The sequence below is a fragment of the Uloborus diversus genome, chromosome 10 (assembly GCF_026930045.1).
Source record: "Uloborus diversus isolate 005 chromosome 10, Udiv.v.3.1, whole genome shotgun sequence".
Lineage (NCBI taxonomy): Eukaryota > Metazoa > Arthropoda > Arachnida > Araneae > Uloboridae > Uloborus > Uloborus diversus.
The window spans coordinates 50,460,429-50,484,862 of NC_072740.1; the positions used below are offsets into that span (position 1 = coordinate 50,460,429).

A 24,434-nucleotide genomic window follows, 5' to 3' on the forward strand; every position below is an offset into this window, starting at 1 on the left:
ATACCTTACACTCTGAAAACTGAAATCCAGGTTAGTTACAGTTTGACAGTTCTTACGCTGAAGCCAATTTCTGTTTCATATGTTTCCACCCCTCATCTGACAGCTGGAACAGGGTCTTGAAAAGGGTGTTTTGTTACGGGTACATATCAATTGTTGTTGGTTTTAGGTGCATAAGAATACAAGAATACAAAACATAAACTGGTAGTCAAGACAAATTTTATTAATTAAAAAAATTGTATACATACAAATATGCATAACTAGCAGTAACCGCACAAAGATGCTCGTGCTAAGAATTTAAAAGAAGTCTGTTGAATTCAAAAAAATCCACGTCCCCCCTCTTCTGATGTGAGAAATGATCATTTTTCTTCAAAAAACCTATTAAAGTCTCTTTGGAAATAAAAACTATTTGCCAAAACACATAAGATTAACAGTAGCTTTAAAAGTCAAAATAATCCTTCAACTGTATTAATTCATAGCTTGACGCACCAAGCAACCACGCTAACGTAACCCTGCCCTTTAGTGAGTGAAGTGGTTTTTTTTATGTAATTTAAAATGTTTTGCCAATAAACAAATACTATAAAAAACATTATAAAGATCAATCACAATTGAACAATACGACAAATCAAATTATTTACTTAGAGAAGTAACTACAATCAGGAACATTGAAAATAGCGCCCCAAAAAGAAAACTTTGGATTGAAGTGAAATTTAATATACAGAATAATATAGGTGAGAGATAAACTTGATTCCTAAAATCAAGACAGTTAAAGATACAGGCTAAGAAATGAGATAAATACAGGGATACTTCAATAGTGCGTCGGACCCCCTTTTGCAGCAATACAAGCCGCAACACGGTCTGGCATTGAGCTAATTAAACGTCTGATGTTGTCCTGAGGCAGATAGACCCACAAATTTTGAACAGCCACTTCTAAATCTTACACAGAGTAGCACGGCAGCATCTGGCGTTTCAGCTGATCCCATACATGCTCTGTAGGGGACAAGACAGGGGAGCAGGCTGGCCATGGAAGAGTCTCGAAAGAACTTAAGGAAGACTTGTGCGACTCTAGCTGCATGCGGCCGAGCATTATCTTGCTGGAAAATTGCACCTGGGAGACCATTTAGAAACAGCCCTACATGTAGTCCCAGAATTTCATTAACATAACACTGACTCGTTAAAGGCTATCATAGGCTATGGCCCCAGAGACCATTATACCCATGATGCAGGCAGTGTGTCTTGCGACAGAGTGGATGGAATGGTACCTTTTTCTAGGGCACCTCCACACCCGTGCTCGGTTATCATCCGACCCCAAAACGAACCGGGATTCATCACTGAACATCACCTTTTGCCAGTCAGTGACATCCTACATTGCTCTGGCTTTGCATTAATGTAGACCGAGTTGCCTATGCTTTGGTTTTAAAGGGAGTACATGAAAAAAACACCCGGACTGCAGATTCACTCCCGCTAGACGTCTAGAAATGGTTTGGGGAACAACTGCTACCCCTACGTCTGCAAGTACGGCGCAATGAGTCACTGTGGGATCCACGAGCGCTTGCCGGACGATCCTTCGATCCTCTCTTCTTGTCTTCCTGGTCACTAAAGACCCGGTTTTTCTCACCTAAGTACCATTTCGTTTCCCCTGGCTCCAACACTTTCTAACGGAACACTCCGAATGATCTACCTGGGCAGCAACACAGCTCCTCGACCAGCCTGCAATTTTCATGCTGATGACAAACCTCTCTCAAACTCACTTAAGTGTGAGAAAGGTTTTCTAACTCGCCTACCTGGCATCCTTCAGTCATTAAGGTTCTCCAACAATCGAGATGTAATCTTAACATTTATGAATCTTAAGTTAAGCACTGGTTTATATGCCACCTTTCTCCCGATTGCACTGATACGTGGGTAAAGGGTTATGCATATTGACACCAAACTTGGATCATTTGCATATCAGATGTCACTCTTCTTATATGCAAAATTTCGCGATTGTAACTTTCTTCTTTTTTGGGGTACTATTTTCAGTGTTCCCGAGTGTATCTTCAACTATAAGAACAAAAACAAACATTGAAGAAATTCAGAAAGCAAAACCCAATAGAAAAATCCTACAAAATCAAATTATGTACCCGAATATCGAAAAATGAGCTGATGTGTGCATCACATGACTTCCTTTTACTCCAATTTAATGTCATTTTCCCATTATTGGCAATTTTAATGTGATTCAATAGTTCACTCTCTAAATATCACCACAAGTGGCGAAATTGAAACCAAATTTAAAAACAAAAAATCGCCAAATTTATCGCCAAGTTGGCGACCAAAAGACTGGCGATATATCCCCAAGTGTCTGCCAAGTTATAACACCACTTGAGTATCCATCGAAATTAACAATGATTTCCCCCAAAAAAGGGGCAAAGACCCCTTTAGAAATACATGAATGCAAATAAAAGGGGAGGTGCACAACTAGACCTCACTAGGAGTCTAGGTACCAAATTTCAACTTTTTAGGACGTACCGTTTTTGAGTTATGCGACATACATACGTCACGAGAAAACTCTTAACTAACTCGGGAATCGTCAAAATGGATATTTCGCGTGTCTATACATTCTTAGGCACTTATCCACGTGTGGTCGAGTCGAAAAAAAAACTCAACATTCATTCGGGGTTGAGTAAAATGGAAATCTAGGTCGGTTTTTTGAGTGAAAATTTTTTCGTGAATACACTTCCTTTTTTGTAAAAGGAAGTAAAAATGCATTCAAAACACAGCTCGCAGACCACAACAGCATAGCCGACCATGTGTCCGAGTCGGGTGGCATGGTTCCTCGCAGCTATCCATACTGTCGGCCAGAGCCCCCTCAATGAGTTAACTTACCCTACCATCTAATAGGAATATTTACCCCGCCATCTATTACGAATTCATAGAACTAAACACTTAATTAAACATATAATTTGCAATTACAAATATTTCGGTCACTTTTATCAATAAATGGACTATTCAACACAAAAGGAATTTTTCAATTAGAACCAGTAGTTCCTGAAATTAGCGCTATCAAACAAACTCTTCAGCTTTATATTATTAGTATAGATTTATAGCCTGTGTTTCTCTGTATGAATTTACTTTTCATATTGAGAAAGAATTTTTCAAATTGGTGCTGTGGCTCTTCAGATTACCCCGAATATATAAACATGCAAAATCTGCTCTCTCTCTTTATAATATTAGTATAGATTCAAGCTCAAAACCTTTTTTTTTTTTCAAAACATCAAATATAATTATCAAGATAATCCAAAACAGCAGATAAAGAATTGAATGAATTAAAATATTTTCTTTCGGATTTCGGCAAATTTTTCTCAAGCATAAACATTAAATGATGATGCATATTAGTAAAAGCAACACCATAAGATAAAGACAGGTAAATCCAATGTTTAATACATTCAATAGGTGTAACATCTGTTCCAGTAAAGAGTGACGGATTTTGAAGTAAACCTCGTGCTGACATCACACCTAAATTAAATGAAAACTTTCTTAGATGTATATGCAAGAATAAAAAAGACAGACAGTGCAACGCATTTAAAAATAAACAACTTGATGCAAATAAAGTAATTAAAACAATGACAGTAATTTGAAAACATGTTACTATCAAAATAAAACTCAAATTTCATTGTAAGTTTTGATAAATACTTTGGATGGTATTTAAAGCGTTGATCATTAAATTACTGTAGATCCTTAATAACGAAGAATTTCACTCTGAGGCACTCTGAAGAATATTTGATAGGAGTCAATGATTAATTGGTCTGACTGCCAATAGATCTACAATTAAGAAAGAGTTTTCAATTGATTTCAAGGGACAGAATAAGACTAGCATTTGAATTAAGACTATATAAACTCAACTGAAGATTTTCTGCAAGGATCTACAAATAAATTCACAGAAGTTTAAAAATATTTAGTATGTGAAACTAAGAAGTGATAAATAAAAGAATAAAATTATTATACTGGGCACATTAGAATAATTAAAAACATTTCATAAATTATTAAACATATGAAATACATACATACATAATGTAATGCTTTAGTAGGGTGGGAATGTCATTCCCCATAAATATTTCATTTATTATTTGAAAAAAAGAATAAAAGCATATACAGGGTCTGTATAATAAGTAGGGAGACTCATTTTTTCTTTATGCGATTGTACCTCTCAAGTGCGCACAAACTGGATAGGTTGGTAGTCTGGATTACTGGTTAGACTCACTCCAGTCTGCAGTTACTTAGAGGTCTTTTGTTCGGGCAGCATCGTCGTTATAGTGTACCTCTGTTTTAAACGCCGGTTCCAGCTCCAAAACGCAGAGAACATTTGAGCAGCATTATGCAATAAAGTTTTATGTCGAACTTGGTAATTCGGATTCAGAGACTTTAGAGATGAGTAAGCAAGTGTTCGGAGATAATTGTGTGTTAAAGGCGCATGTGTTTTTTCTGAACATATTTTGAATCTAAAAATTCAAATTCTGATGTTCCATCTCCTTGTTGCTGATCATCAATTTAAGTACTTCAAAGCATTGCCAAATGGAGGATCAGGGTTTATACTCTATTCCAATAAAAAAATTCCATGACTTTTGCGTGATTTCACAAAGATTTCCTTACCTGGTTTTATGAAGCGATAGTACTATTTAATGTCAAACTTGCCAATTTTCGGAAATGAATGATTTCGAAAAGAAATGAGGGGTGACCAAACTTCTATGTTAATGCCACTACCTCTTTGAAGCACTTACTTTAGTAGTTAAAAGTATGAGAATACTTTTATAAAGTATGCATATACACCTAAAAAACTCAACTATTCATATTTAACTTCATCATATAAATTTAAGTAAAATAAAAATACAGTGAATGGAATATAATGATGCTTAAATGTCTAATTTTTTTATAAACAGGCAGAAGGATAATGAATGTGACAAAGATTGAATGAGTCATTAAACAAAGATCCAATAAATTTGCCTTAAAAGTAGCTTTTAGTGTCAACAGTGCATCTAATCATCCACACTACGTGACAGTATTTTGGTTATTTAAAGTAAAGCCACATTCTTTAGTTTTTGATTCATGTACACTTGTTTTTTTTTCTTCACATTTTCAAATGCATATAAATTAGTAGGTTCAAAAATTCCAGATCATATAGTTTGATTCCTGACACTGAACATAGAAGTAGGCTGCACGTATTAGTTTTGGGGCCGTACGTTTTGGGGCACTACTGTTTTATAGTATTAGAAATCCCCTACTTCTGTATTCTATCGCCTCACTAAAGATTTTTTTTAAGCCTTCAACAGATTAAGATAAACTTTGATAAATTTAATAATAATGATTATATAAGTGACTGAAACGAACTTGGATGCAGTTGAATTGTGTGTTTTGAGTGGACAAAGCAAAACCAAGAACGTGAAAGTTCACTACTACAAAATATAAAATATAAGAAATGTTGAAAATAATGGTAAATAGTTTCCCAGTGTTAACAACTTTTATGTGCAATACTGTTATATCACTCAAGATTTCTAACAATCTTTTAGCTACTGTTACTTTCTCTTTGACCAAAATATTTTTCCATCGCTTTAAATACATTTCCATGACTTCGAACAAAAATATCAATTTTCCATGACATTTCCAGGTCTGAAATTCGTTTTTTTTTTTTTAATGACTTTCCAGGATTTCCAGTATGCAATCAGCAAAACCAGCTGAAAAATCAGTTCAAAATGTGGAAAATTGACAAAAACTGATTTGAATCATTTTACTTGCACTAAAAATTAGGAAATTCAAATAACAGCTTTTGACTTTGCACAAAAGCTCGCCCATTTTTTTAGCCTTGTCCTTCCAAATAAATATAAGTTCATATAAATTATACCACAGAAAAGTTTTTGCTGAATTTACAGATGTAAAACAATAAAAAGAAAGTTAATTTTTCAACAAAAATGCAAAATATAAATAACAATAATTTTTGCATAATACAAAGCCAGCTAATTCGTAAAAAGAAAAGTCAATAATGCAGAGTTTAAATCATTACCATCAACATTTGTAGCATTTTGGAAATTCATTGCATCTTTCAAATGGAAGACATCTCCATTACCAACAATAGGTATCTTCATGCAGCTTTTTATCAGCTTGATTCCATCTAAGTTAATAGGCTCATTTCTTTGCAGCTTTGTGCGACCATGAATACTAATAAAAGTAGCACCAGCCTTTTCTGCTCTTCGGCAAACCTCCACTGTTTTTCTGAAAAGTATCAGATAACTGGTCAGAAAAGAACATTACTATACTATATTGCAATGAAAAATAATGACTAAAACAAGGTACCTTAAAAATACAAGGAGTGAGAAAAAGGCGAACTAAATGATAGCAATATAAGTGTGAAGAAAATGTATATAATTGAAAGTAGATTAGATAGTGAACTCAAATAAATGCTGCAATATATGTTGTAATGAAGGCTGATATACCACATGAAAGGACAAAATCTAAAGAAAATATGGAGCTGGGTTTAAACTGATGTCAAAAGTGTTTTAGCACAGAAGCTAAAATTGGGACAAAAGCTTGAGCAAAACACTAAAATGGCAAGACTAATAAATATGTTCACATATCTTTCTAACAGCCTCTATTTGTTTCATCTCCAGTAGAAAACTAAATTCAAATTTTAGTCATAACATCTTTAAAAAAATAAATAGACAACAGCTGCTATTTTTGATTTTAATTTAAAATAAATTTAGAATAGTGGTAAGCCCCATTGAGAAAACACAAGTTTGATTTTTAGAAAGCTAATAATACATTTATAGGGGGGACACACACTATATGACCAAAAGTATTAGGACACTTTCAAAAACTCACACTTTTAATAACTTCTAAAGAAATACGAGACCAATTGCCTTGTTACTTTTGTCACATAAAATGTATGCTCCAGCTGTTAACTTCCAATAAAAGTTATATCACCCTTGCATTAAGGAAATCAGTAAAAAATTGAGAAAAACAAAATTTTTTTTTTGATCATCATTCATCATAAATAGTGGAGAATAAGCTGTAAATTTCAGAAATTAGTTAGCTAGCTATATACAATTATTTTACATATTTCTGCGAAAGTATCACTGATGTTCACAAAGATATAAGCATATTTTTCAAAATTACAAACGTTATTTGTAGGTTTCTGGCTCATAAAGTACAAAGTTATAAATCAAAGCTTACGAAACTTTCAGAAAACTTGACAGTGTACAAGAGAAATATAATATTAAAATTTGAAATGAAAATGATGAAAATTTGACAAAATATGGACATTAAAAGCAATTAATTTTTCACTGCATGCGCAAAATATAGAAATTTAAAACTTTCAAAATCTAAAACCCAACTAGTTTTTTCAACTCATTATAAAAATCCAGTTCAATATCTTAAAAGATCAGAAATTTATCATAGTCCAGTCATATTATACAAAAAGAAAAGGGTTAAAATCGCAAAACGCGATGTAGTTCTGATTTTTTTATATGTTGTTTGGGTCAGTTTGGGTAGTGAAAATCTAAGTTTGCAGTTTTCAAAAACCTGTGCTCGCTGCATAATTCGCGAAAAACTGCGAAATTTTCGGACTTTTTTTAGTTTTTCCTTTATAAATCCTAAATTACGCAACTTTTGATACTAAATGTGAATTCCATTTTAAAGCACATTAAATTTTGAACAATTTAAGCTCATATGGCATTCTGTACGACCAATAGTTTAGGATATATCATACTTCAAACATCCGCCATTTTTGGCAAAAAATAAAAAAATTATGCTTTGATCACATTCCACGCCAAATATGGACATGAATTCCCACTCTAATTGAAAAAACTGGATATACTGTTACAGAACGTTTCATTTCGAGATTGGTTCGTAAAGAATCACTACATTAAACGATCCATCCTCATCCGTCCTTTTCAGATATTTCTTATTTTAAGTGCAAGAAGGGATATATGGGAGTATACTGTTGTTGTAGAACTGATCTTAGCTGCTCAGCTTTGTGCAATCTGCAATTTGAAAAGACTACCCACAATATCTTTGCATTCTAATCGACAAAAATAAAAAAATAAAAATAATAAAATGAAAAAAAAATTGACCTATCCTTTTTTCAGTTCTGGAGTACGATCGTATCCATCAAAGACACTACACAATCAAGACATTAAGTGTACTTAATTTTTAAGATATCTTTCAGTGATAAAACTAACATGTAAATAGTTTCACTCTTTTGAAATCATTCTATTTTTTTCTTTTGTCCATATCTCCCTTATTCTAGTGGGAAGTGTTTTGTACTGAAAATCTTTTGTTCAAAAATATTATCTATTCAAAATCAAACTCGGTAGATAACTTTCCCGTCGAAAAACAAAATACGGCCGAAAACTCATCAATATGAAAGGCATAGATAAGTAGGGGAAGGAATGCTTGTGTTACCTGCATAGGACTCTCAACTATTTAATGGTTTTATAACCGCCCTGGTTTTGCCAGCTCACATTACTTATATAAACACTCATTAGACTCTTATTATATCATTATTTGCCTCCTTTTTTAGAATAGGATCTTCCATATTGTCTTGAAAAGTGTTTTGTCTTATTTCTTCAAAAATCGAATTTTCTGATTATTTTTTTGTTTTGTGATTGTAAAAGAACTATTGAATCTACAGACCTCGTTTTTGGCTTAAATGAAAGCAAATGAAACGTTCTGTAACAGTATATCCAGTTTTTTTCAATTAGAGTGGGAATTCATGTCCATATTTGGCGTGGAATGTGATCGAAGCATAATATTTTAATTTTTCGCCAAAAATGACCAATGTTTGAAGTATGATATATCCTAAACTGTTGGTCGTACAGAACGCCATTTGAGCTTAAATTGTTCAAAATTTAATGTGCTTTAAAGCAGGTATTCACATATAGTATCAAAAGTTAGATTGTTTAGGAGTTATGTAGGAAAAACTAAAAAAAGTCCGAAAATTTCGCAGTTTTTCACGAATTACGCAGCAAGCATAGGTTTTTGAAAACTGCAAACTTAAAATTTCACTACCCTAACTGACCCGAACAACATATTAAAAAATCAAAACTACATCTCATTTTGCGATTTTAATGTCTAATATGACTGGACTATCAGCGATCTAAAGAGTCGAATTTCAATAATTCTTGGATAGGTGACGAATCGTGAGGGGTCATTCCCAATTTCGCAACATTTGCTTCAGTATGTTCATGATAAAAACAGATTATCTGCAAACAATCTCTCACAATTCCTCGCCTATTCGAGAGTTGTTCAAATTCGGCTCATTAGATCTCTGATAACTTTCTGAACTTGCTTTAAGATATTGAACTGGAATTTTACTTCATGACATTTGAAAAAAAAAAATAATAATAATAATAACAGTAACAATCAATAAATAATGTAATAACGAAAGTATGAAAAAAAAAAAAACTCAAGATCAATGTTTGATATGTGTAACAAATCAACTTATTATTCAAAACATAATAAATAAGATGAAAGTATATATTGCTCCATACTTATTAACTTTCATGCATACTTATAAGCAAATACATTACCTTATGTCATCATGAATACGAATCTTTAAGGAGATGGAATATTTTGAATCAGGTAATCGATTCCTAACTTGATAAATCATATCATGCACAAGATCAGGCTTATCCAATAAGCATGCCCCATAACCATCAGCAAGAGCCCAGCTTTACAGAAATAGAAATTATAGAAAAGTTGACAGTATTACATTCAAACTACATTAATTGTGTTTTGCAGTTAAAATTATGTGATCAAAAAATTTTAAAAATCACAGATCAGAGAATTAGACAAAGAAATAATTTGCAGTTAGTTACTCCATTTTAACTATAAATTATATAAACCTGCCATCAGCAGGCAATAAGCTTTCAATGTTTGATACTTGCAATACAAATATTTAGAAGTGAATTATACAGGCAATATATAAAATGAACATACAATTTCACTGAATACATTAACTTACATTGAATAAAAACATTTTATGTAAGCAATTGAAATATAGGATAAAAATTACTAAAAGAAATAAAAATCAAACACCAAAAAAAGATAATCATGATTCATCTGTAGCAAATACTCATTAAATTTATAAGAAACAAAGGAATGCTATGGTAGAGGACTATAATGCAATATAGAAATATATGTATGGATACTAGTGATGTGCCGGATCGTTAAAAAAGTAGATCCACGAATACGGATCCGGATCATTAATGTCAAGATCCGCGGATACGGATCTTAAATTTTTTTCCCTCAAATCAATACCCAAGTGTAAAATTCGCTAAGGAAAGTATTCCGTCAGGGTAATGGCACTGTTTCTTCAGAAAATGTCATCTACGGCGAAAATATAATCAAGACTATGATTTGCTCTTAAAAGAAATCTCCGTTAAAATTGAGGGAGCGTTGGAAGGAATGAGTCAGCTTTGCATTAATGCTTAGATAGTATGTGAAAAATTATTTTTAGCTTGCTCGTTAGATGTAGGATATAGGAACAAGAGTGTAAAGCTGCTTCTGGACATGCTAGAAATATTTTTTTTTTTTTGCATTTTATTTCAGTATAAATGCAGCGTTGACCCATTCCAAACAATTTACCCGGACCAACGACATAACAAAGCCGGGAACACCTTTACAATCAGTAAATAGAGAATTTAGTATCACTTTTTTTTTTGAAGGATGCCGAGAAAAACCAAAATGAAGAATAATACAAACCCGAAATACATAACAAAAACCAATATTAAATAATAAAAAAAAACATGTCCCCAAGGGCCGACCTCAAATGAAGATGAATTTTGTGGGTCAGAACACACATTGTTAAATATGAAATGACAGCAGATAGAAATTTTAAATCATTGAGCTTTTTCTCCTTATCTTCCAACTATGAAATCGCTACTAATCAGGCATATAAAGGCTTAGAATTGCATTTAGAACTTAACAAGATTATAGCTCCTGCTGTATATAACTTGAAAGTTCCAAATAAATATAAAACGCAGAAAACTTCGTTCTTTCAATTAGCTCCAATATTTTTAACGTACTGGTAGGTTTTTACTACCATAATTGTGAAAAACGTTAAGTTGGTTTTTAATTAATATCTCCGGCACTCCGGTAATTAAAGTTCTACAAAAACGAGGCTAATCTAAGTATACTTTCTTTCAAGTCAGCTTTTGAACGAAAAAAAGAACTATCAAAATCGGTTTATCTGTTTAGGAGCTATGATGCCACAAATATACGCACATATACACATTTTTAAAACTTATTATCCCTTCCTTTTTGCGACGTGGTGTACAAATTGGCCTCGGAAATATTACCTTACAATTTAAATATTGAATAAAACCTAATTGAAATGGAATTTAATAGTCTTTTATTCAAATATTTAAGAATTTTTAGAATAGAAAAGATCCGTTTAAGATCGGTCAAAAAAGTAACGGATCCGGATACAGAGCTTTATTTTCCTTCGGATATCCACGGATACGGATATCCGGAACATCACTAATGGATACGCTACCCTAGAAATGTTCAATTTCTTGTCCCAGGCTCATAGCAGATTTAGAAAAGTGTCACATCTTTATTATTATTACTTATTTGCCACTTTCTAGAGAACAAGGCATCAGACATTTAAGACATTTAACAGCGCTACATAATACTTATTTATGTGTAGGCTTGATATAAGTGGGTCATTCTACAGAAAACAACTTTTGAACGCAAATATTTTCAATTTACAAACGTTTTGTTTTCTTTCCCCCCCCCCCCCTTCTTACATGAAAGTGTTACCCACTAGAAAAAACTATAAACAATGGCCCAACTAAGTTCCATTATTCTACTCATAAATAAAAATAATAAAAAAATTCCTTGTTCTGGGAGATTAAAAAAAAAAGAAAAGAAGAAAAAAATTTTAATGTGTTAAAAATTGAGGCAAATTTAATATCAAAGTAGTAATTTTGTTAATTGTGCAAACAATCAGCTATTTTAATGATTAGTCGGAATCTAATATTAAGTTCTCTTGATTAAAGTATGGCTTAATTTTTAGTTCAAATGTGTGCTAAAAATAGTATTTAGTAAATTTGAGAATATACTGGCAATTTTTAATTTTGGTAGAATGCCTAATATTGATGTATTTCCCCTCCATCATTCATTTTCACCTCAGAGATAATGACATTGATAAGGTCTGTCACGGAGGTGAGATTTATGGAGGTGAGGAATTTTCGATTAATATAGGCCCAATGGATATATTTTTCAGGGAAATTTTTTTTTCTTGGTTGCTACAATTTGCAGTTGGCTCTCTGTTTACAACTTTCAAGGGACCACAAAAAATTGTCCTTAAGTAAAAAGCAACTTTAAATAGAATGGTTTTAAAACTATAGTGGACCATCTGGGACTGCAAAAAGTCATCTTTAAATAGAGAAAATCATTAAATAGAGCGTCGTTAAACAGAGAGCCAACTATAGTTCATTGGAATTTGCAACCCATTCCTAGTGCAAGACCCTCTTGTGTTCAGATTGAGTGTGTGGAGGAAACTGCACACCAACTTTGTTCTCTAAAAAATCCCACAAAAGCTCAATGATACTAAGATAAGGGTCCTGGAGACACCACGTAAGATGTTCCACTTCATTGTTATGCTCATGTGACCATGTTTAAACACAGTACTGCATGTGAATAGGGGTGTTGTCATCTTGGAGCACCGTACGTTCTACCGGGATGAGAGTCTGAAGCATGGGGTGAAGATAATCAGCGAGAATGCTTCAATATTGTTCACCTGTGATTCTCTCCTCAGGACAATATGAGACCCCATTCCACTGGAAGCAATTGCTCCCATACCATCACAGAACCCCCAATATACGTCACGGTAGGAACCAAGCAGTCAATATGATATGCTTCTGCCAGTGTTTGCTAGACAAACTCAAGTCTAGTGGTCTGAAATAAAGTAAATAATGACTTGTCAGACCTTATGACTTGTTCCCATTGCAGTTGTGTCCAGTTTAGGTGGTCTCTGCACCACTTTAGTTTCTTCATAGCATTTTGCGTCAAAACCAATGGTTTTGAAATACCTACTCTGCCATGAATCTAAGCAGCATACAACTCCTGTTGAATAGTTTTCATTGATACGGGGCTCTGAAAGTGAGCATTCCTTTTGGAGTTTTATCGGCAGCAGTGCAGTCTTACGTTTTCAGGAGAGAATCCTCTTCAACACTAGTCTATCATGATCCATCAACTTTGACTTTTCCTACTGTTGTGCTTTGCAGAAGATACCTTACCCAGATTTGTCTAGTCTACCACAATGCTCGATACAACAGTCCTTGAAACACCCGCAGGACTTGCTTTTCGGGACACTAACTCTAGCGAAAAAAGCTCCAACTATCATGCCTCTGTCCACATTATCACGCTTTGCTAAATACAGAATTTTTCCAGGCAACCCTCAAACTGCCAAATCCTTAATTAATACCTCCCCTACCACTGCCAATAGGTGACAAACTGTTGCAACATGAGGAGGTTGTTTATTGGGCAATCGAAGAAAGACTCAATTTTAACTGGGTGTTCCAGTTATTTTGTCCTATACCTGTATATATATATACACTGCTCGACATTGAAAATGCAACACCAAGAAGGAGTGTTCAGAAATTTATGCAAATTTTAGAGTAGACTTACATCACTGAGTTATGTAAATGATGTGAAATGTGCAACTCTCCGACGAAAGTGAAGTAAGATATAAGGGAAGGAATTTGCAGAATGGGCAATATTCGTGTCGTTACTTCCGACTGGAGAATTATCGAAGAAATTTTGTTTTTTTTTGGAGGATATGTGTAACATGAGATAATGCCAGGCTGCCGTCAACGAAGGTACTTCCAGCAGATAGACGATTTTACGAGGAGTATGGTGATTGGACTCAGAAGGGGAGGTTGGTCCGTACATCAAATCGCAGCTGATACCCACATGGATGTGAGCATGGTGAAATCGGCTGCGCCATAGATGGTTGGAACAATGAAATGTGGCAAGATTGAGGTGTGCAGGGGCAGCCAGAGTGACGTCAGAACGCGTGGATCGACACATCCACCGACAAGCTGTAGCAGACCCACAAGTCACTTGTTCCTCGATTCTGCAGCAGGTGCAAGATACCCTGAATTTTCCCCTGTCAACCCAGAACCCAGAACCTTTCTAGTCGTTTGGTGGCACGTGGTCTGCAATCACGGCGTCCGCTAAGAAGATTGCCATTGACCCCAAAACATAGACAGCAATGTTTAGTATGGTGCCGGACTAGAGTGACGTGAATGGCAGAATGGTGAAATGTATTGTTCTCAGATGAATCCCACTTCTGTTTATCCAGTGATAGTCGCTGCATATGTGTGTGCCGTCGACGTGGAGACAGATCTAATCGGGCAGTAACTGTGGAAAGTCCCACGCACGACAACGTGGCGTAATGGTTTGGGGCACAATTGCGTACAATTCCATATGACTTCTAGTTTGTATTCAGGGCACTATGATGGCGCAACGATACTTGGATAATGTGCTGCGGTCGGTGGCAATCCCTTGCCTTCAAGGGTTACCTAATGCAATTTTTCAGCAGGATAACGCCCGACCACACAGTGCTCGCGTCTGTCAACATGCTCTCCAAGGCACACAGATGCTTCCCTGGCCACCATACTCTCCTGACTTGTCACCAATCGAACATGTGTGGGATGTGATTGAACGCCGTTTGCAGACTCTGTCTCTGCTTCGTTCAGAAGACTAACTCTGGCAAATGGTTGAAAGGGAATGGAGAGCCATCCCTCTGGACACCATCCGCACCCTTATTGACTCTATGCCTAGACGTGTTTCTTCGTGTATCGCTGTCCGCGGTGGTCCTACATCCTACTGAGCCTATGCAGTTCTCACTCTGTGTTCTGCCTATCATTTTGAAATTAAGATCATTTATTATTTCTTTTTGTCTCTGTCTTTTTTCCAAATTGCATCACTTTATGACCACTCTTTCTTGGTGTTGCATTTTTAATGTCGAGCAGTATATATATAATTATATATACATATATATAATAACCATGATAGATAAAAGTTTAAAACAACTACAAGCATAAAGCAGGGTTGCCAACCTGATTGAAGCAATTTGAGGAGTATCTGTGGTTTGAGGAGCGTTCAAAATTTTGAGGAGCAACTCGGTATTTTGCATAAAAATCATTTTAAAAAACCTAAAACCACTTAACTATGCTAGTTTTTGAGCTTTGATATTCATCTTAACTAATAGTATAATAATAATTGTTTTAAAATTAATAAAAGAGCTTTAAAAACTATATCATATTTTAAATATAAGCATAATAAAATAACAAAGTAAAATTAAAATAAATTCAATTTTATTAAAATCTTCATGAGCTACTTCTTTAGTAAGCATCATGATCAAATTTCACAAATGGCTTAAATTAACTTGGATGAAACAGGATAGAAATTTTTGAATGGACATGGCAAAACAATGACTGTTCAAGTGCTCAACAAAAATTAAAATGTAAGGAGAGGTGGAATTAATTGTTTACACAAAGTTATTAATGCCTAAGGGGTAGAATGGCATTGAAGACAAAAATGGGAGAGCGCTAAAAATGCAGATGAAATTGAACTTCAAAATGCATAAAACGTCATCTCACAAAAAGCTACTTTTTATGCTTGCACTGTCACACTCAAGCTTTGCTCCGTCCCCTTCTCTTCTCCACTCCCCACCAGCGTAAAGACATTCCTTTCCTTTTTTCAACCCAATAACGAAAGTATGTGCGTCAGAAAAAATTCTGATAAAAAGATTAGGGGAGAAGGGAAGAATATATTTGCGCAATTGCTTGAAAAAGGTTCGGCCTAGAAACGCGGAGCAAAATCACTTCTTTGTGACGCTGTAGAGCTTTGAATTTTTTGGGGAGCATCTCCGTAAGATGCCAAGCAGTTAGCAACCCTGATAAAGTAGTATTGAAAAAATACCGTTGCGGACAGCCACAGTTTAAATCCACACCATCAGAGGAACTAAAATGAAAAAAAAACAAAATTAAAATATAGATAGGATATTGGCAAAACATGTATAAAATAGTTTGTTTGGGGAGGGTATAAAAAATTTCTAAAAAGAATTATCTAAAACATTTTGAAAAAAAATACTAAAATCTATATACTGGGTGATCCAAAAGTCAGGACAAACTCTAAAAATGAAAAATTTGAAAACGAATAAAGATAAAAAGATGCGGCTTGCATTAAACGGATGGAAAAAAAAGTTGGGTTTTATTTGGCAACTAACTAAATACAGATCTGATAAATAAATACGTTTGTGCAGAAAAGTAAAGAAAGAAGTAACGTCAAAAAGCACAAATTGCAGATTACTGCAGACTCGTTTTTCGGCGTTACAAGGAACACCTTTTTTAATGCAAAAGAATTGAGCTTATTGATGAAAAGACATCCAACAAAAGCCAAGAACAGGATAAGCAAACAGCTTAAAAGATAAAAATAGTGGATTAACCAAACACCAATGAGAAAATTATAAACCAAAAAAGAATCAATAGGAATGCAAACAAAGGGCAGGAGCTCTCTCACTGGTACGGTAAAACTGAAAGAAAGAATTCAATAGAGCAAAGATTACGCCACAAAGCTAAGACAAAAAGAATGTCAATAACCATGAACCGTAAGAAAGGAAAACTGAATGGAAGAAAAAACATCGGGAAATGGAACAAACAAAAACGTTTTTTTTTTCAGGATAAGGAAAAAATAAAGATAAATAGAAGAAAAGGAGGTAAATGTCAACTGCATGACAAAAAAGTTTAAAATAAACAAAGTAAGATAGATAAAAGTGATTGGAAAAACCAAAATAGAAAAAATAGATGGGGAAAAGACAGCGTTAAAGATATGGAAGCCAGACACTGGAAAAATACAGAACTGCTTTAAGATCATTAACTAAGTTAAAACTGTTCCTCAAAAAATGGAAAGATTCCCAAAAGTCAAGATCTGATGCATTTTGGCATTTTTGGATAATTTGATAAGAGTTGAAATCAAAAGAGTGATTCGAATCCCAACCATGCTGGGTAATGCTAGACTTACTTAATTGTTGTTTTTTTTCACATAATTTTGATGCTCTTTCAAGCTAAATTTAAAAGCAAGCCGATTCTGTCCAATATAGGCAGTTTGCAACTACAATTAATTTTCTAAATTCCACAACAATTAAGAGGGTGCATAGGATCTTTAAGAGAAGAGAGTGAAAGTTTATTAATAGGAGCGAACATCGCATGGAATTGGAAACGTTTTAGAATCTTAGAAACCTGATAGCTCACAACAGAATGGATGGAAATAATGGCAAAACAACAAAATTCTTTCTGATGAAGGTTTGGTGTTAAGAACATTAGTTTGGAATTTATTTGAAGGTTTTTTATAAATTGAATCAATCAATGTTGGCAGATAGTCTCCATCAATTGCCACAGTTTTAAGATAATTAAGTTCCACATTAAAAAGTTCTGGTGAAAAACAAATATTAATAGCACGATAAACAAAAGAATTGAAAGCAGAATTTTTTGGATTTGGAGGATCAGGCGATGTCTATGAGGAGGTATAGAAACAGCACTCGAGGTTGCTGCTAGCCCGAACTCACCTGGAAAAAGTTCTGACACCAAATTACAATATAAATAAGAAAACTAATTTGATATCAGATTCACGATGGTAATTGATACTACAGCTGCCTTAGGTATGCTTTCATAATTAGCATTTTATTAATGCATATTAGTTTTAATATACAATTTGCAGCATCATACAAGCCTAAAGTTGTCACATAATAAAGAGTAATGTCCTGAGATGGATAAAAGAGGATAAATACCTATAAGCAATTTCAGCTGCTTCAGCAAGCTCTTGACCATTTCTTGCAGCAAATTGAACAATCAATGGCCTATCTTCTAAAAAGAAATAACTAGATTAAACTGTTGGTATAAATGAGGACAAAGTACTATTTCTCATCAAAATTAGGAATTTTGAGACAGTGTATCTAAATCAATCACCTAATGAAAAATAAATAGCATATATAATATAAACAGATTACTACTTCCTGTACATTGTCTCAGATAAACGTTCTTAGATCAGACACGAAGAAAAAATTTGAAAATAAATGCACATTAAATATAAATAAGATTGAATCTTTTTAAACTACTTCCAACAACAGCTATCTTGTCAGTTCCCCAAGAAAGGTGGTGAAAAAATAAATAAATTCTAAGCATTTTCTCAGCAAGACTTAATATTGCCACTACACATTAGTTTGAATATTTTGTGATTTTTTTAATGAACAACTAATACAAATACAAATACAAAAGTGACGACCAGCAACAGGCTCTGGGCCCAGCTAGACTGGTCCTAGTCAATTTACAATATCCAGTGAAGATCAATGGCCCTCTTAAAACTATCTACTCCCTTACTCATTACCACCTCTTCCGGTAAACTGTTCCAAGGTTCCACTACCCTGCTAAAATAATAATTTTTCCTAACATCCATATTAGCCTGAGATTTAAATAGCTTAAAACAATGACCCCTTGTCCTATTTTCAGTGCTAAACTTCAACCCCGTAACATCTTTCATTTTAATAAATTTAAACAACTGAATCATGTCCCCTCGGTCTCTTCTTTGCTCAAGACTGTACATTTTTAGCCTTCTAAGCCTGGAATCATAGTCTAAGTGAGAAAGTCCATTTATTAGCCTTGTAGCTCGCCTTTGAACCCTTTCCAATACATTAATGTCTTTCTTAAGATGAGGAGACCAAAACTGAACAGCATACTCCAAATGAGGTCTTACCAAACTTCTATATAAGGGCAGAAGAACTTCTTTAGATTTGTTTGAAATAGATCTATTGATAAACCCAAGCATCTTATTGGCCTTGTTACTAGCAGTGCTGCACTGTTGGCTAAACTTTAAATCCTGACTTATTAAGACCCCCAGATCAGTAACTTTGTCTGCCTGACTAATGACTGAACCTTACAAATAATAACTTGTACACTTATTTCCATGCCCTAAATGTAGCACTTGACATTTCCCAACATTAACAGCCATACCCCATTTATCAGCCCACTCCGTAATATGATCTAGATCCTCTTGCAGCTATTTTACTTGTTCTTCATTTTCTACAGTCCCCATAACTTTGACATCATATGCAAAACAATTCATGTTTCCAGAAATATTTTTGTGAATATCGTTCACAAAAACAATGAACAAAACAGGCCCTAACACTGATCCTTGAGGAACCCCGCTTAAAACCTCACTCCAATTAGAATAATTTCCCCTTACAACTACCCTTTGTTTCCTTCCGGTCAGCCAGTTTTTTACCCAAATGAAAGTTTTCCCTCCTATTCCTATATCAGCTAATTTGCTAAGTAGAGCAACATGCGGTACCTTATCGAAAGCTTTTTGAAAATCAATGTAAACAACATCTACAGGCTTCTTATTGTCCAAAGCCATGGTAACTTTGTCATAGAAATGTAATAAATTAGTTGCACAAGATTTACCTTTCCTGAAACCGTACTGAAAACCAGTCAATAGATTATTAGTCTCTAGAAAATTTACTATCTTAATTTTTATCAATGTTTCAAAAATTTTGCAAACCACCGAAGTTAGACTTACAGGTCTATAATTTCCCGCACTCCCTTTAGACCCTTTCTTGAAGAGTGGTGTAATGTTAGCCAGCTTCCAGTCCTCTGACACTGTCCCCGAGTTATAAGAAGCATTGAAAATATTTACGATTACATCTGCTAATTCCTCCGCACATTCAACTAAAATTTTTGGATAAATATTATCAGGTCCCGGAGCCTTAGTCTCTTTAATTTTTTTTCAAATGAAGTAAAACGTCATCCCTGGAAAATACAAAGTCCTCAAGCTGTACTATAGCGTGTGTCTCGTTGGTGTCAACTGTTGAGATACAGTTAGCGTTAAAAACACTCGAAAAAAGTTATTAAGAACATTAGCAATATCACTATCGTCCTGAATTAAAATTCCGTGCTCATCAACCAGTGGCCCAATATGACTATTTCGAACTTTCCCCGAATTAGCGTATGCAAAAAACCTCTTGGGATTCCTGTTTATGTTATCTGCCAGTCTTTGCTCCAACTCTCTTTTCTGAATCCGTACCAAATACTTAAATTTATGCCTTGCCTTACAATATTGGAGCCTATCTGCACTGTGACCAGTTTCTCTAAACCTATGAAAAGCAGCTTGCTTGTAATTTAGAGCATCTTTAGTTTCCCTGGAGAACCACATGGGCCAAATTTTAGTGTTGACACCCTTTCTCCTAAAAGAAACATGATCTCCAACCGTTTTCGCTAGCTTTTTCTTAAACTCTGCCCACTGAAGATTCACATCGCTATTGTCCAATCCAGAAGAAAAAACTACTTTCAAACTCTGCCTAAGTGCCACAAAATCAATATTTCTGAAATTGGGCACAAACCTAAAATTCTCTACTTTGTGCGTATCAAATGTAATCCCAAACCTAATACTGTTGTGGTCACTGTCTCCAATGTGTTCCCCTACACATAACCCCTGAACAGAATAGAATGGAGAACAGAACTAAAATGATTAATGCTTCAGTTTAAAAGTATATAATTGAGTTTACAGAATTTCCACTTTTATACAAGATAGAATATGAAGTTAATTTGAAAATTTCAGCCCTTGCTTAACAACAAGTACCCATTCCCTGGAGATATTATTATTACACAAGTGCTCCCATGGTCTTGCAATCATGAGAGCGTTAGTGATATTCTCTTAGGTCTCAGTAGACAAATACTCGTTATTGGAAGAAGAGGAAGACATCATGGTGACATGACTGTTTCATTGGGAACCTCAATCCCAAAATTTTCCTAAGCTTAGTATTGTTATCCAGAATGAGGGTTTTGTTACTAGAATGCTCAAAAGACAGATTACTAGATAAGAAAATTTACTGTGTGGTCGTTCCTCTCTTCATTAATGTTAAATCTTTGCTAAATTTCAGTTGACATTTAATTTATTTTACACATCTTTCAAACTACTAATAAATAATTTCTTTTTTCTTTTCAGTTCTTTAGTTTGAAAAAAAAACTTAAGTTTCATAGCCAGTTTTGCGCCGCCACAATCTGGCACCTGGACCATGAGCCCCATCTGCACCTCTTTAGCTATGGCCCTGAGGGTCACATGCAGTGCAGGAAAAACATGAATACCTCCCCTGCAACTACCACTAAGTAGCAGAAGTTGAAAATAGACCTAGATTAGCCACCAGGTAAAAGTACAGCTCTCTTTAATCTATTTTTTTCAGCTGGGCTTCCACTTGTTCACCCTCCCAATCACAAAGAAGTCACACCATAAGCAGACAACTGATGAGTGTTGCTCCACAGTAAGGTATTTTTAAAATAAATAAAGAAAGTGAAACAGCTGAATTTGTTTCTGAACAGGAGATTGCAATCAAATATTGTTGCCATGTTTTAAAACAATGGTCTTTTTTTACTTTGAGAAACATTCTTTTCTTTTTTCCCTTTAAAATTTCAATGCTCATTAGTCAGTTTCTCCATATTTCTAAAAGTTATATCTTTGCCTTAATTTTAAATATTCATGTATAATGTTTAAAGTGCTTCAGTAACATAAAGTACAAGAAGATTGACTTACTGCATTACAGAACAATAGATTTCCTAGATAGCATAAAAGATGGAGATGTTAATATAACTAGTGTCTGATCTTCCTTACCAGAAACATCACGAGTTCAGTAATCATGAAAAAAGTTAAAAATGGTCGCATTCGAAAGAGTATCTTTAAAAAAAAATTTGACCCAAATATTGTGTGCCCTCGTCCTTTTGTTCTTGAGATATGGGGGGTCAAAGTCTGTCGAAATCTTCCGAAAATTCGCCAAATTTAAAGACTTGGCAAGAAATGGAAAATACCACGTGATTTCATCGCCTGCATCTAGCAAGACTCTCATTCCAATTTCTGGTCATCTGCAAAGCGCGTAAACGATGTTTCGAATTAACCCTTTACTTGTGTGTGTAAAATTAAAAAGTAACTATGAAGCCTGTGAAATGGAAACTAGAGAGCTTTATCCAGAGGAGCTACAACTTTATAATGAAATTGAACGTAGGATTTAACTTTGTAATCGTGATAATAATGCATTTTAGAATTTAAGTGCATTTCAAGTGTGTTTTACTTAACTAATTTAAGTTTGTACTCTTGTTATGAAATGTGTTGTAAGCAATTAATAATTATGTATGAGAATTAATATGAATAAGTAAAAAAAAACATGCTTATTAAAGCTTATATATTGAAAATAAAATGGATAGTTTTTGATATTGAAAGAAAATGATCATGGATTGCAGTATCCCAGCTCTTATTAATTTTTTGAAAAGTTATTATCATTCATGAAGTTTTATTGTCTGACCACTGCCAGCAAAAATGTTTAATTTTTAATTTAAAATCGAAAAAAATAATAATTAAAAAAAAAGAAAACAATGGATAGTAAATGTCAAAAATTTGCACAGCAAAACTAACGATGTCGGAAATTACTTCATAACAGATTCTTATCAAAAATTTTATAGTCGATCTTATATTACAACAACCACTGTAGTTCGAAAAAGTCTGTCACTGCAACTGAAAGTCGCTATAACGTAAATGCACATCATATTGCATGTTATTTAGTCATTTTTAAAAATACTGAAGTCACTTTTACCAATTATGTTTCACGTTAAAGGGGAATTCAAATACGAGCAAAATAAAAATTAATAGTTTTTTTTTTTTTATTTGACTTGTTAGAGGGCTTACACATAACTTGGAAACGATACACATAACGAAAAACACACTGGAAATAACTGACAGAAATCGTTTTTTTTTAATTTGAGAACATGGTTTGAAATTTTTAAAAATGTTGTTTTCTTCGTATTTAGATACTGTTGAAGACTTCAGATTTACGACTTTTCAAAAAAAAAGGACTTTAAAGTGTGTTTACCGTTTCTCTACGGTTATATTTTTTTCAAAACAGTTTCATCATCAAATACACTCTTTCAGTGGAAATATTTCACCCGCAGAAGCATAAAAGTTTTAAACTCAGTTATTTAACAGACAGTCTTAAGAATAACAAAAAAGTTTAAACTTTGAACGGTATATTCAAATGTATTCAGTTAATACGTTCTATTGGATGCTAAAATATCATTACATCTGTGGAATTTTAAACGAGATTTTGTGCTCGAACCCTATGACAGATCGGTCGCAGTAATAGGAGGTCGTTCTTGTTGACCTGCAGTTAGGAGCGCACTGATGGGAGGCCACTGTGACCTCCCAAAAATTTTCCTTATTCGACAAAGTTCGTCTGACAGTTCGGCAAATTAGAGGACATAATTACAATTTTTTAACTCCCGAAAGTCACTTTTCATACATTATTATTTGCGCATACTTGTATTTTATCGCTCGGCAAAATTTGAATTTTCTTTCGGTAAATTGAGTTTTTGCTTTCCCAAAAGTTTAAGCTCGAGGAACCTCTCACTGCAGCATATTTTAATTTGCTTTATTACTACAGTAAAGTGTCAAAAATCAGAACTAATTGGTACCATTGGTAGTTTGAATTTTTGGAAATAACCAAAAAAAAAAAATACCGTTTAAAAAACAGGATGTCAATCGATCAAATAAAGTTACAAATATGTGTGTACATAACGTACAGTACAGCACATAACCCGACACTATGTGTTGACAAACCTATTAGTTGCTTATCGCTAGCGCCTCGACGATACTTTGTTTCTGCAAAACACACTTCTCGATACATTATTTATTGAGAGATTGATAGTTTCCAACATTTCATCTGGAAGGAACTTTCTTTTCTGACTCGAAAAATTTGCAATGATGCCAAACTTTATTTATTTTTTGTTTATTAAAATTTTCCAATGGATTTCCTTGTCATTTTGCGGGGCAACTATAATACTCCACCTCTATTACATCTGCACTTAATTTCATTTCTTAAATCAGTGTGTGTAATTTATTTCACGAAATGTATGCATAGCTTAGCAACTGTCAAAAAGTTTATTGAAACTTCCTGGGAAATTTTCTGATTTTTGACGCAACTCTGTATTTATGATCTTATTTATACTCTTATAAATATTTAAATTATTTTAACGAGTATATTTAACACACAATTTAGGATTAATTAATACGACGGTTGCATCAGGAAGCATTTGTTTTGAGGTGCAGGAAAATCTTATTATTGACGAATTTGGAGAGAATGATGCGTTAAGCGATGAAAGTGGTGATTTTGAAGACTGCGAAGAAGAAGCATCTCAAAAATCATCAGCATCTAGCTATCATCCAAGTTCTGACAGAAATAAACTGCGTGTTATTACGACAGAAGACAAGAAACGGGCAGTAGAGTACTGGAAGTCTGGAAAATCTAAAAAATTGAGTTTAGCTACAGTAAAAAAGTCTTTCAGATTCGTGACATCCCTTTCCCACTC

At 34.1% G+C, this 24,434-nt stretch overlaps 1 protein-coding gene across 3 annotated transcripts in view; it reads right to left on the reverse strand.

The window, feature by feature from the left end:
* Positions 1-199: 199 nt before the first annotated feature.
* Positions 200-24,434, reverse strand: part of LOC129231600 (tRNA-dihydrouridine(20a/20b) synthase [NAD(P)+]-like) — a 33,956-nt gene continuing 9,721 nt past the window's right edge. For 2 of the 3 annotated variants that reach the window (XM_054865960.1, XM_054865962.1), the window contains exons 4-8: positions 17,825-17,900; positions 15,958-15,999; positions 9,552-9,692; positions 6,029-6,237; positions 200-3,489 (exon numbers count right to left, since the gene is read on the reverse strand). In XM_054865960.1, the coding sequence (XP_054721935.1) occupies positions 3,248-3,489; positions 6,029-6,237; positions 9,552-9,692; positions 15,958-15,999; positions 17,825-17,900 (710 nt within the window). In that variant the 3' untranslated portion in view covers positions 200-3,247. The remainder of the gene's footprint in view (positions 3,490-6,028; positions 6,238-9,551; positions 9,693-15,957; positions 16,000-17,824; positions 17,901-24,434) is intronic. The other variant, XM_054865961.1, reaches the window with a different exon arrangement.